Raw genomic sequence first — 14022 nt, 5'->3', positions numbered from 1 at the left:
ACTTTTTCTCTGTATAGGAGGGTCAAAGCATAACAAACTCTAAATTGTTATATACTATTAAAAAAAGATGGCTAAATAACTTAGTCTGCTTAAACATCAGGTTTCCTTCTAATCCTAGCGCATTACACTACAGTAGAAATGGGTATTTGAAGAAAATATTTCACTATTAAAGATCCTTGCAATTCTGTTTTACAAGTGCCTTTTCCAGATCAGGTTCTAATCTATTAAGAAAAGTTACCTTTTTATTTTTTCCAAAATAAAACTGTAGTAATTAGATATTGTATTTAACCAGGTAAAAAGAGTAAAAAGCTACTTCTACACAGTTGCTGAGGTAATAAGCTGGCATGTTAAAAATACATTAATACAAGTCATTCAGTTGTGAGTGTGTCCCTTGCCCATCTTCCCCCATGAGAAGAGATGGACACGGTGATTTCAGTAAGGTGGAGAAAAGGTCTGTGGCAGACTGCTTGGTACACTGTATCATAGTTCATCATGGTTTCTTGTGAGGTCCTCCCCATAATTAGTAGCTTGACTTCCAACGAACATATTCCAGTTGTCTAGAATCTCCTCTTTTGTTAGTTTTTGATCCTAGTGAGAGGAAAATAAAACCTCTGTAAGAACATTTTCAAATCTAAGTAGAAGACACACCAGCACAGGCTTACAAGAGCCCTGGAAAAGAGACAGTTCTTCAAAGCAGCAGATTGCAGGTTCAGAAATCATTGTAGCTGTCATAGTGAGTGAAATTTGGACCCTACTGGAAGACAGAAGTCCCTCTGGCTTCAGTTGGGTCAAGCTGCTAATGGTAAGTTCTTTGTAATTAACTCAACCCATATACCATTTGGCAGTATCTAGTACGCAGTTTTGCCCTGTGGTTTGGTTTTACCTTCGTAACAGTAAAAATGAAAACTCTCTGGTGTATTTTGTTGAGGATGGCTGCTTATGTTAGCAATTTACACACTCTGTGTAAAAAGTGTTGTGACTTTTCATGTTCCAGTTCTGCTTACATTACATTTCTGAAGCTCACCATCTGGGATCTACTGAACCATTAATCTCCCATGTTAGAGGGAGTGGATGCATTGAGCTAGCCTTTCTGTTGAAGACGTGTGTTTGATTATAGAAATATTTTTTTTTTGCCACCTCCTAAGTAATGTATCTTTAATTTTTCTCTTGAAGTCTAAATTAGCATATAAAAACCATGACCACTCTTAAAAGGAAAAAGAATATTTCTACTGTGTTAAAACTTTCAGGTTTAAGATGATAAATAACCTTATCTAACCTAAGGAAAGCCAACAGGACTTCTAGAGCTGATAAACTACGTTTTTTTACTTTTACGTTGTGATTCTAACCCTACCAACTGAAATTGGCATTGGTACATTAATGTACTAGCAATTATAGCCTCTAAAACTCCATTTAAATTGTACTAATAAAAAAAGTTATTAGGAATAATTTCTTGCTAGCTGATACATTTGAAAAAAAAAACAACCACATCACCTTATATAACTTTTTTTAAAAAATACTGTAATACTAAGTACCTTGTCTACATCCGATTCATAGACTAAGTGCCTGGCTTCAGCTAGTGCATGATCATAGTCTTGTGGGAGAATCCAATGCTGAATCTCCTCTTTGTCCATCTTTCCATCCTTGTTGAGGTCACGAAAATCTGAAAACTGTTCACGCTCTGTGATCACCCAGTCAGGCTCTGGTCCACCCTCTTCATTTGCAAACATATCAGCTGGAGAGGAAATAAAGGTCTCACTGAGTCATACTTCATTTTCAAATTATGCACAAACTAAAGACATTTGCACAGTGTTCCTCGGAGACTCCAAGACTAAATTCACTCTTTGCACAGCATTTCTTTGTACAGAAAATGAAATGTGGGTGCAAATAGAGCAGCTGGGTGTATCTTCTTTCAGGCTTACTTCTTCACTGCTGGTGATTCTGTCCATTCTTACGTTGCTCTTGTATCGTGCACAGTGTAACTGTGCATTACTGGTGAGGTTAACATGTGAGGTGAACCTGTCCAAAGGCCATCATCCACTGAATTTCAGAATGAAAAAAATTCCTTAAGGATCTTTAGTTAACTAGCAATCACAATTTCAGTCACATGGGGAGAAACGAACTCAGCACTTTTATCTTGTCCCTGCCAGCAAATGTCTTTGTGGATAAGATCAGCCAGCAGAGTGGTTAAGGCAAAAAAAAGGCACAGGGGAAATTTAGAAAAACAAAAATTGATAAATGGAACTTGAATGCTTTTGTCCTGCTTTTAGAGATGTCTGTGTAAAAGAAATTCATCTTAGTAGAGGAGTCCTTTTTTAACCGTGCAGTGCTGCAGCACAGTCCAGCAGAAGGTATTTCTACAAAGACCTTGAGAAGTCATTATGAATCAGTGGTGCATTCTATGTGAGAAACCACAGGCAGTGCACTTGTCTTACATTGGTACCTTGGGACGGAGTACCATTTGTGACACAGGATGCACAGATTACATACATGAGCTGCTCTGTTCATCTGTCCCGTGCCGTATTTAAGCAGCACCAACACAGTGGCAGTGGCTATCTGCGCAGAGCTGGGAGAGTAGCAGTGATTATTAAGAGCAAGTGATTTGTATCTTTTTTTTTACAGCATAGGCCTTCCAAATTTTGAGCAGTGTGTTGACTTTACTTTTCTGGCCACCGTGGCCAATCAATTGTTTCCTACTCATCAGCACTGCATATTCCTTAAGCCTTCCACTTTTCTACTTACAATTAAACCTGCTTTGTGATACTACTCCTATGCCTTTTAGGTTTGGTTTTCAGGGATGAGCTGAGGAAAAGTGCATCACACATGGATGATCTCAGGGCCGGAGGCTGGCTGTTACCTATAGGAACTATCAATGCTGGTCTCAAATCCAGGAATAATCTCTCCCCAGCCTGCAGTGTGAGCACGTACACTAGGCTGAAGTTCTTTATTGGGAGAACTGTCCACAGTTTTCCTGAAATATTCTGTTACCTGCTCATGTGCAATAAGGATTTAGTTCCCTATGCTTAATACGACCAGGGATATTCTGCTTTGCTGCTTGTGTAAAATCTAAACCAAATTTTGTAAAAGACAAAATGAGAGGAAGAAAGGAGGAGGAGGGAAGGATCGTTCCATAACCTTCAGCAGATTTCTCCATCAAATACCTGATCTAGAGACTGCAAATTTTTGACTTTTCTTTTGTTCGTTATAAACTACCAAAGAAGAGATTCAGTTTTCTCTTTGTATTTTAACCCCAGCTTGATCAGAAATAAAAAAAAAAATCTGAAAATGGGAAGCAGAAATATTTTAAGCGTAGTTTTCCCCAACTCGTGAAGAAAACTTCAGACAACACATTCACTTTCTTTTTTCATTTTTAAAAGTACAAATTATATTGTTTATTTGAAGCAACTGACATGTCCTGTCAATTTGATTTTTATCATCCTTGCCAATGTGGGGTGATCGTGACTAGAACATTCTATGTTCCTATCTATAGAAGACAAGAAAAAACAGCATTCACATGGTAACAAATGTTGACAATTACCTTATAATTATACGTAGGTAATGTCACTGGATGAACTGAAATTACTGTGGAAATTATGCTGCTCTGTTATTTCAGTCATAAATGAATAGCATTCACATTCTGAGGCTAAATATAATTTACAAGGAATAGAAACCCCCTGCCATTAATTAATGTGTGTATATTGTTCCTGATTATATGTGAAGTGATCTTTATAGCACCACTAGAAACAGAAAGATTCATCCGAGTTTGCACTAATGCTGCCGTGGTGCTACTTTCTTGATTTAAACCCCATCAAAGTGAGCACAGCGGGAGAAGTTAGCTTTTGGTATCAGCATAACGATTCAAAAGGCTAAAATGTATTATGTACTGCTGATCTCTGGTCCCACTTCCATATTGTCTTTATAGATCTAAGCACTAAGAGAGCAGCCAACTGCTTGGTGTGACTGAAGCTTGTGCAAATTAACTGCGACCGATCTGCTGTTGACGTTTCCCATTTCGTTCTCTTTGTGACACTGAGGTAATGCACAGCTGACTTTCACGCGCTTCACAACTTCTTGGAGAATCTGAAATCTTAGTGCTATTTTTACACGTTTTTATGTTTGTTGTTAATGCGTCCTGTATTTCTAGAAGAAACATAATGGCATCACTACACAAACCATCAGAGAAGTATGGGTTCTTACTAATTAAATTAGCAAAATAACTAGTAGAAAAAAGATGAATTTTCTTTTTTGCAATGTGTGCTTCCCAGCTATTTTGCATAGTCAAGTACCATTCAGACTTGGGAAGAGACTAATTCACTTTCTGATCCTCCTGCCTTTCTAAGCGATGCCTTCAAAAAGCTGTGGTCAAGCATACAGAGAGTACTCCTGTCATGAAAAATAACATTCCAGACCCTCTTAACCAACTTAAATGAAACTAAGAGGAGGATCTTATGCTGTAAAGTGTGAGGAACCTTTTGCTGGTGACATTGCTATCTGCCTAAAATGAAATTAAACTTTCTGGACTGGATGGTTGGTTTGAAATAGTTGAACTGGAGAACAGAAACATTCATCTTTAGGTTGCTAATACTGCTGCAAATTTGAGCGGAGATGGACAAATGGACTAGAGATTATGTAAGAAGCAAACCTCAACACTTACCAATGTACTCATCTTGATCCACAAAACCATCCTCGTTTTTGTCTATGTCTTCTAAGGTTTCCTGGAAAATAGTTTTGCATTGAAGTAATCAAGAGAGAACAGAGAATTCTGGCTACTTGCCTCTTTGATCATTTCATGTTTGAGACCTTGACCTGTCATTGTACACAGGCAAACGTACTCTCACTGATTCCAATGTGCCTGTTGTTTACACAATTAATACACAAATATCTTTTCATGTTGAAAAAATTCCCTGCACATGAATGAACTGGACATCATGCTTAAGTTTTAAGTTAAGGGCAGATACAAGCTTGCACCAAACACTTAGCTGCTGAATGTCAGTATCTCTTCCTTCCATTTTGATGTTAAATCTGTTCCCCAAGACTGTTTCTTGACTCCATTTAGGAGCTAAGTGCATTTAAGAAGTCTTTCCTACATTGAAAGCTCTAAATCAAGTTAATTTCATGAAAGACATCCCTTTCTGTTCACCACTTGGCTACTATGTGTGTGTCTCTTTCTAAACCCTGCATGGAAAGGTTAGTGAAGCATTTCAAAGCTCATCCAAAAAAATAAAAGTAAAAACGACAGCATTGGTTTTGCTCTGCTTACTAAGACAACAATGTTTTTCATGTGCTCAAACTCCTCTGGATGAAGGAAAGCAGTGAATTCTTCACGAGTGGCAGCTAAGTCTCCATCCAGATCTGCAGTTTTGAATCGTCTTTCATCTCTGGGCAGCATTTTTTTAAAGCTGTGCTGATCGGTTGCATCTTGGAATTCTTCTGGATTTTCTGCAAATTAATCAAGATGATCTCAAAACTACGTTCCTTTTAAAACATATTACCACAACAAAGTACCCCAATTTGTTGTTAAGAGTCTAGAAATACAAAGGCTTACTGCCAGAATAGCTGCAGTGTTGAAATGGAACTTCTCTTTCCTGTGAAGTTTTAAATTCAGGGTCAAGCACGTAGTTTGATTTTTATAGGTGACTTAGTGTAGTATAGGTAAATGTCTGAGTGTAAGCCTTCTGTTGGAATCCAGGATGATGGATTTTGCAGTACTGTATATAATCCTTCATAGATTTATTTTTTTTAAATCTGCTTTTACAAGCACTGCTTAGGCAGTATTTGGCGTAGATTTCATTCATGGTTGTTTTTATTCTTCTTAGGAATCAGTATGATCTACACAAGTTTTCAGTTTCGAAAAGAAGGAAACCAAAGGAAAGTGGTTTCAGAAGCTGGCAGACTGACTGAAATTATCTAACTATTACGCCTCTGCTACAGGGAACCTAACAATTATTTTCAGTTTAAAACAATGACATTTTTTCAGGGTGTTCAGTGGCATAAAACGAATGGCATTTCATATAATTTTTAAAATAGGATCACTAAACCGACTTTGAACATGAAAAACACTCATAACAATTTTGTAATTTGTATGTTGGGAGACAAACGCAGTCGAAAAAGACCAGGCCAGGAATCACAGATGGGAACTTCAAGTGTGCGTTAGCGCAAGACCACAATGTAGTAGCTGTCTCCAAATCTTGGGGATTAGAGAGAGCAAAGACGAAGGACAGAGAAGGGCTCCCAGGGATACTGCTGCAGGGATGGCGTGTCATGTACTTCCTTCCACAAATGTAATAAGCTCCATTTTAATCTAAGGTAGACTTTGGAATTATTACTGCTACTGGAAGCTTGCTCCAGAAACTGCATCCATGGTAAGTGGATACTGCCTTCTCATTTCCAGTAAAAACGGTCAATTATTACCAATTTGTTGTTCTGTCAGCATTGCCTTTTAGCCTAAGTGATCTCTTCTCCTTCTTTCCCTTCATTAACTTATAAAAAGCAAAGGAACGTATGTGGGGGGAAAGAAAGATTCAGGTATATTTTTAATACATGTTTCTTTTGCCTGATTTGTTAAGGATTTTCATTTGCAGTTGATCAGTCTAAAGCATGTTATTCTGCAAGAACTATTTTAATCAGTAACTTTGCTATAGCTTAGGCTCAGCCTAAATTTTTAGTATCTAGAATCTTAAGAGTTGAGACACTGAATTAACAAATATTGGTTAAATTACGTAATATATTATTTTCTAATTAAAGTACTATTTTTAATGTTAAAAAACCCCATACATTTCTAACTGGGGGAGACTTCAGTTTTGTCAGTACATTTAACAATCCCTCTACAAAACCTTCTGTGTTCTGGTGACCCATGTGGAAACGGTTGCAATAAACAACGAAAAAGTGCTTTTGACCTCTGAGCATCTATAAAATTTAATGTGATTTTCAAGAGCCCTAAACGTGACACCAAGCTCCTGTTGACTGTAAGGCATGAAATCATGCCTTGCAATCTCAATAGTCTTTGATCATATAATCTGAAAATGTTATCTTACCTAGATAATAACCGTATGTGGCTTGTTTATATTCTTCCCAGGCAATTTTATCGTCCTTGTTTAGATCATAGTCTTTCCAAACTTTAGCCACATTCTCATAGATATAGCGTTTCTGTACCCGTTTAATCCAATTTTTCAATTCCTCTGTTGTGACATAGCCATCTTTGTTGTCATCTATCCTATTCACAATTTTCCTGTAAAAAGAGACCAGCATCCTTAAAGAGTTGACAGAAAAACAAACTACATGTCAGTCCAATTTTAGTAATCTTCATCTGGCCCTGATTTTCCGTAAAAACACGGTGCCTAAAATTTATAAAGCTGACCTACTGGCTAAGGCTTTCTTGCATTTTGCAGATTATCTTAAGGGATGTATCTCTATTCATTATTCAGTATTGCTATGAATAATTGAAATAGAACTTGCACGATCAAAATCAGTGAATAAATACCGCAGATAATACCAGGGCTTCTTAGGTTGTATCTTCTAACTTAGGGGGACCTGTTCTTCACTGTCAATAGGGAGTGGCCATGCTGGGCTCAGAGTAGGGAGACTCTAACTTCACGTTGGGAGAAAGCTTGTACACCACCTTGCCAGAGGCAATCAAGGCAAAATGCTCGGATTTTGTGGATACCTGCAGTTCTTCCTGTGCCTTTCCAGCAGATTGACACTAGGGTGGACAGAGTTATATGACTGCGTAACGTTGGGCATGTACACCATGTACAGTCTTTCCTTCCATTCCTGTTCCTCCACTTCTATTTCTTTTCTTTCTTTCCCAACGAGAAGCAATACTGCTTGTGTTGCCAGGAATGCCCGTTACTCGCTAAAGCAATAGCTACTCTGCAGCAGGTCTCCAGTCACTGCTGGCCGTTGAGATATAAGCTGCTGTCTTGTGTAAAGCTGCTAGCCTTAAGTCCTGTTGAAATCAGCAGGGGTGAAAGGTACTAGTGTATTCCCAGGAAAATTTAAATCTTTAAAAAGCTCTACACACTGCTGCAGAGAAAACTGACCTGAAAAACTATGTTAAAAGAAAAAAAAAAAAGAGGCAATGCCTTCCTCTACCATTTGGGTTCCCTGCAATAAATCTCTCAAGGCATGCCTGTGATTGCTAAAAGCCAACAGTTTGGGTTTGAGCTTGTAAAACTGGCTTTTGTCCAGTGGTAGTGGTCCAGCTAGTGGTAGACCAGATGATAAAAACCTTTATCTAAAATAAGAATGCAGCTTCCATCTCACAACTTGTAGATAAGCTTGTCATAGCGTTATTATACTCTGGGCACTGGCCTGTGGGAAACCACGTACCCTGCTCTTGGAACTGGGTCACCTCTGCATCTGGACTGGCTTCAGGCCCATCAGCTGTTTTAACCCTTGTGTCACTGCTCATGAGGTACAGGAACAAACTGTCTAGTCACACTGCTCCCAGTTCAGTGACCGCCTCGTAGCCAACTCCAGATAATATGAATGACCATTCCCCAGAGGCTCCATCACCATGGCTATGGACTAGTTGTATGTCATTTGTAAGGAGGGGTGAGAGAAGGAGTCGAGTTGTCCAAACCCTGACTTGAGATTCAACAGGTAAGCTCTCTAAACCTCCAGGCAGCCAAAGGACACAGGGAAAAGTTCTGCACTTTTAAATATTTCTTGCAATTCAACAACTTGGTTCTCCACAAGTTGATCATGGCCAACTGGAACTGTTCAACTAGTGAACCACTGCCTTTTCCCGAGCCTTAGTTATGAAAGGGGTAAGTAGAGTCAAGGAACAGCAGCAGCTTATGCTGAATTTCCAGCAGTCTTGTGTGAGTCTGATGGTATCAGACTAAATTTATAAACATGCTATTTCTGAGCTACAGAGGAAAAAAGGGGCTGCTGAATTTGCTTTCCGAAGTAGTAAAGTATGAATTAACTGACTGGAAAACCTTTTATTTTTTGTATAAATCTCATGGGGAACTGACTGCCAAGGGTCGCTTTCACTGTACAATGGACTATATTTGTCAATGCACTTGCCCCACAATGAATGTAATTGGTTTAGCTGTTTTCTTTCCATTATTAAATGTATTCAGTATAATAAATGATTCTACTAGTAGCTCTTTGGTATTTTTAAAATGAAAGAAGTCAGGACTGCTTACCAGAAAATGTTTCATGCCTCTTCCTTTTCACCTGTACTCTTGTTTTTATAGGTCCATTGCATCCATGTGCACTATTTCACTCTGCTTCCCAGTTGAAGATGGGGACAAAGAAAGTCTTGCCTATAGGCTCCCAAAGGTATGGGTAAGAAGCTATCGTATGGACTGTGGACCTCACTTTCTATACTGTTAATTACCTGTAAAATGGTTCAGGATCATTCTAAGTTTTGTAGCGGAGCTAATGTACATTGGGCAGTCTGAAAAGCCTTAGTGTCTTTATTTTAAATAGTTAATTCCTGAACATAGCAAAAATTCAAGGAACATGTCAACAGACACAAAATGCCAGCTCATACGCAGGAGTTTACACGCACAAGTGTGTATTACCTGAAAGCTTACTTTCTCCTTTTAACTTAAGTGGGATTACAGTCAGTATTAGTTTCGCATCTCACAATAAAGAAGCTCGAGGGCACATGCAACAGGTACAACCTGCTACTACAGAGATTTAAGCTGCCAGTCTGCAAAGGCATCTGGTGATAAAATAGAGTTGGGGCAAGGAAATAATTGCTACAAAGTGGCTGAAAGAGGAAGGCTTCCCCTCTGCACCTGACGTGAGTACAACTATGTTGACAAACTCTGGCCTCAGCCTGTATAAAGAACAGAAATGTTGATATTGTGAGGATCTGTAACCATCTCCTATGTTCTCTGAAAATGACGGGCCCATCACAAGTGGCAGGGAGAAGGTTCAGAGGACTGCAGCCCCACTCCCATCCTTCCTAGCCCATCTCCAGGCCCTTAATGCAGTCCTCAGACACTGCACCAGGATTATGTCATGCTTCTCCAAAGCCAGGTGAGTTGTGGTACTGCGCATGGGCAGGCCATGTGTGATTCTTCCCTTTTCAAGCGACCTGGTGTGGGAGGACAGGGAGAAGGGATGCACCTGGAATCTGCCATAAGGGCAGGGGCACTGTCAGGTCATGATACAATTACAGGCCGGTATGTGCCACGATGTCAAACCAAGATCACACTGTGCAGCTGCTCCTCCACCAAGGCTGCAGGCAGTTGAGTTCGCAGGGCTGTTTCTGTATATCAGGTAGTTCTTTTTTGTTTGCTGGGGGAAGGTGAGAGTAGCTTTGCATTACTGCTGTCTAGTTCTGAGATTCCAATCCAGTATTGGTCACTAGGACGACCAATGACCCTTCCTAAGCAAAGTAAAATGACTTACAAAGAGCAGCCCACTATGTGTTCCTGTTATCTCCCAGAAAACACTGAAAAGTAGCTTTTCATTAAATGTTTTCTTTCTAAAACCCACTCGCTGAGAAGTGACACTATGTGTAACCCTCACTGCAGACATTGCCCGTAACAAATTTTTCTCAGTATATCTGATTATTAAACCACAATAAAAAGGAGTGAAACGTTTTTAAAATCCTCTCTTTCCTCTATCTCCCAGTACGATACCTGAAATTACAAGGTTAGGAAATGCTGAAAGTTATGAAACTGTCCCACAGGACCCCCAGGAACCACATCTCTGATGTTCTGCTGCACGATGCTCACCCACAGTGTGGGCGCTAGTCCTCAGAGGGACACTTTTAGTCACCTCTGTTTAAAAGGTTATTGACCATGGCTGTATTGAACACGCCTCTGTCACTTCTCCAGGGTGCACACAGTGAGACCACTAAAAGTTATGCTTCCTCCCTTGCTGCATTGGTGTTCGTAAAAACTGTTTAAAAACAACTCTATTGTTAATTCATATCCCCAAGTAAAATATCTGTACTTGTGTAAGCGTTGACCAATTTTAACAAGGCATGTCCATTTTAGTGATACACTTTATGAGAATCTAAGTCATAGATAATGTATGCTGAGAACATGGTTTCTTTTGCTCCTTCTGGAAACAATGTGGATGAAGTTGGTCATTTTTGATAACCGCTTTTTCGGTTTACTCACTGAGATACAGGTAGACAGCAGGGACAGCTTCCCGAAGGATCAAGAGGTCAGTCTGTGAGATATGTGATCCTGCACTAACAGCTTACGATGGAACTAGACAGACCTACAGTAAGTACCACTCCCTATGGAAGCAGAGTAAAGGCAAAGCTAATCTTACTGAGAACATGCAGACGTTTTAAACTATTTTCTCATTAGTAAATAATAAAAGGCTCTTCCTTTAACTACTGTTAAACTTAGTTCTAATTCATAATCTGACTCCGTGTAGGTGTGAAGGAGGGAAAGCAGTAACATCAGGCAACTGTTGCATGGACTCTGTTCTTGGTGTAAAAAGCAGCACAGAAGCAAGAGCAGCACTGTAAGACGGTGGGCAAAGATGTCCCACGTGGAAAAGCTGCGGGAAGGTGACTTCAGGTGGACTTGTAAATGGAACTGTGAAGAAGTTTAAACTTGATTCAAGCTAATATGGTCCAGGCAAGTGACGCAGAGGTAAGAAGCTGTAGCAGCAGGTGAGGTCTGTCCCGCACCGGGCAGAGCACCACACACAGCAGCTTCCTCCACGAGGTTTACTGCTGTAGGACCACAAAAGGCAGGAGAGAAAAATGCAGAAGTGATGCACTGTTGGTTGCTCGTTTGCAGAATCAGTGGGGTGCAAAAGAAGTCTAACTGAAGAGGTACGACTGGCTGCACAGAGGTACAGGGTACTCCACGAGCCCCTCAAAGTGGGAAGGGGCCAGCCGGGATGATGGAGCGGGGCAGGCAGCGCCCAACGCCCTCCAGCCGCTCTCCCCTTCTTCGGCCAAGCCCCGCCGCCCCGTCGGACACACAGAAGGCCGCCCCGCACCGCCTCCCGGGCGGCTGCAGCCCCTTCCCCGCGCCCATCCGGGCCGCCCCCGCCCCGCCCTCCCCCTGCCACGTTTGCTCAGGCCGCCGCGCTGTCGCGACCGGACGCGGCGGCCGCCGCCCGCGCCGCTTACCCGAGCCTCTCCCGGCTCTCGTCCGGGCTGAGCTGGTCGAAGCTCCGCGCCTCCTCCTTGCCCAAGAACGCCTCGTGGTCGTACTGGAAGCCCGGCCGGTCGTCGTGCTGCGCGGCAGCGGGCCGCGCCCGCTCCTGCCGCGCCGTCGGCTTTCCCAGGCCGGCCGGCAGCACCAGCAGCGCCAACGCCAGGCGCCACCCCGCCGCGCCGCCCCCCATGCCCCGCGCCCCGCCGCCCCCGGTGCCCCGCGCCCCGCCGCCCCTGCCCCGCGGGCGCCGCGCACCGACAGCCCCTCCGAGGCGGCGGCTAGCAGCCCTCCGCTGCCCGGCGCCCACCCAGCCTGGCCCCGCGCATCGCCCCCGCCCCGCCCCGCCCCGCCGGCCCCGCTCCTCCCCCGGCCGGTCGGGGGGAGCGGCGGGGGGGCGGACGGGATTGGGCAGCGGTCGCCGGGATCGCGGCGCGGCCCGGCCCGGCGCCACGTCTGCAGAGCGGCGGGAGCTGCCCGGCCGCCTGACGGCCGCGGCGCTCCGAGCGGTTTGCCAAGGGAGCCGGGAGAGCCCCGCGCGGCCGATCGAAGTGGGGAACTTAGGGTCCCCTTCCACTCCTTTGTCATAACGTGCTAAGTTCTATACTGCTGGAAAACCACGTCAGCACAAACTAGCGGGTCATTTCTGTACCTCTGCTCTTCTGTGTAGTTTGTTCATCCGGAGTATCAGGTTGATGGTTTCTGCTGTCATCCTAAATTGGTAAGGGAAGGACAAAAGTAAGATTTTTATTTTTTTTTACCTCTTCGAGGGACGTAATAATACATCTACACGTAAGGGGAAAAAACAAACAAACAAACAAAAAAACAACCAACCGTTGTGGCTCTCTTGAGTGTAACAGCAAGCTGATACCCAAAAAAATGTAGGGAAAAGAAAAGTCTGTTAGCATTCTGATAAAGGATATTTATGATTACAGGGTCACTATCACCATAAGGGAAACAAACTCAGCATTCTGAAAATTGAAGGAGACAGAAAGCCCAAATCATTTAGCATAGAAAAAGGTTTTGTTTTGTTTTGTTTTGTTTTTTTCCTTGAATTACAATTTATTTTGCTTAATATTGTAAAAGTTTCTAGACAGAGGTAACTGAAATTTGCACCTAATACATTTCCTTTTCCTATGTTATATCCTTAATTCACTGCTAGGGAGGATTGTCGTTGTGTGCAACACGTTTTGTGTTAATGACCCTGTCGCTAAGGGCTCCTATTTTAAATTGTGTGACCAAGCCGCGCAGATAAGCATCACCGCTGGAGCTTGTCAGTCCATTGTTACTTTGGACCTGAGAGTACTACCGGGATCAAATTGCGATGTCTCATTTGTCAGCCCAGTCCACAAGGTGTATGTATAAAACCACATTTACGATGTGGCTTTTGGCTGTACCACTAATGCTGACGTGCAAGATGCTGAACCAGACCACGGCCTCCCTTTCACTGTTGTTACCCAGGCAGACACCCTTTTGACCTGGACCTCAAGCGTAGCTGAACCGTTCTTCGCACAGGGTTTGGCTGTAACGACAGCAAACGGGTGATGTCAGAGACCTCCACATTTGCCATTTTCTGCCTTTTGTGACTCGTGCAAAGCACAAAGGAGAGCTACGCAGGGCTGCTGGTGTTTTTGCCTCAGAACCATCGGCGACAGTAGCAGATTTCAAACATTTAAACAGTCAAATATGTTGGTTTGTTACTTAAGTCTAGACAGAGCAAGACAGTAATGAACCCTTTTCACTTCAGTCATGCGAGCTGCCCTGCTTTAGGCCTGGACAGGCTGTCCTCTTGGTCTGCTTGTACGTCCTCAGCTGAGCAAGTGCTTCGGTGCTGTGTGACTGAGAGCTGTGATATGCATGTGCCAGCTTGAAAATGGTTCAGCAGATCATACCAGCTGTGTTTGAGTTTACAAAGCTCCTGAGATGCAATACTTTT

General features: G+C 42.5%; 1 protein-coding gene across 1 annotated transcript; it reads right to left on the bottom strand.

The window, feature by feature from the left end:
* Positions 1-480: 480 nt before the first annotated feature.
* Positions 481-12279, bottom strand: RCN1 (reticulocalbin 1). The gene is made up of 6 exons (XM_086613246.1): positions 12062-12279; positions 7032-7225; positions 5258-5436; positions 4652-4712; positions 1533-1732; positions 481-588 (listed from the first exon to the last, which is right to left on the bottom strand). Exons 1-6 carry the CDS (start codon positions 12277-12279, stop codon positions 481-483), a joined length of 960 nt encoding a protein of 319 aa, XP_086469372.1.
* Positions 12280-14022: the final 1743 nt, after the last annotated feature.

The sequence above is a fragment of the Tauraco erythrolophus genome, chromosome 6, assembly GCF_009769465.1.
Source record: "Tauraco erythrolophus isolate bTauEry1 chromosome 6, bTauEry1.pri, whole genome shotgun sequence".
NCBI lineage: Eukaryota > Metazoa > Chordata > Aves > Musophagiformes > Musophagidae > Tauraco > Tauraco erythrolophus.
This window is presented reverse-complemented; position numbering and strand designations above follow the sequence as displayed.

Coding starts and splice junctions, on each gene's coding strand:
- RCN1 (XM_086613246.1), bottom strand. CDS start 12,279: ATGGGGGGCGGCGCGGCGGGGTGGCGCCTGGCGTTGGCGCTGCTGGTG. Junction 7,226..12,061: donor GAGAGCCGGGAGAGGCTCGG/GTAAGCGGCGCG, acceptor CTCTTTTTACAG/GAAAATTGTGAATAGGATAG. Junction 5,437..7,031: donor CACATACGGTTATTATCTAG/GTAAGATAACAT, acceptor ATTAATTTGCAG/AAAATCCAGAAGAATTCCAA.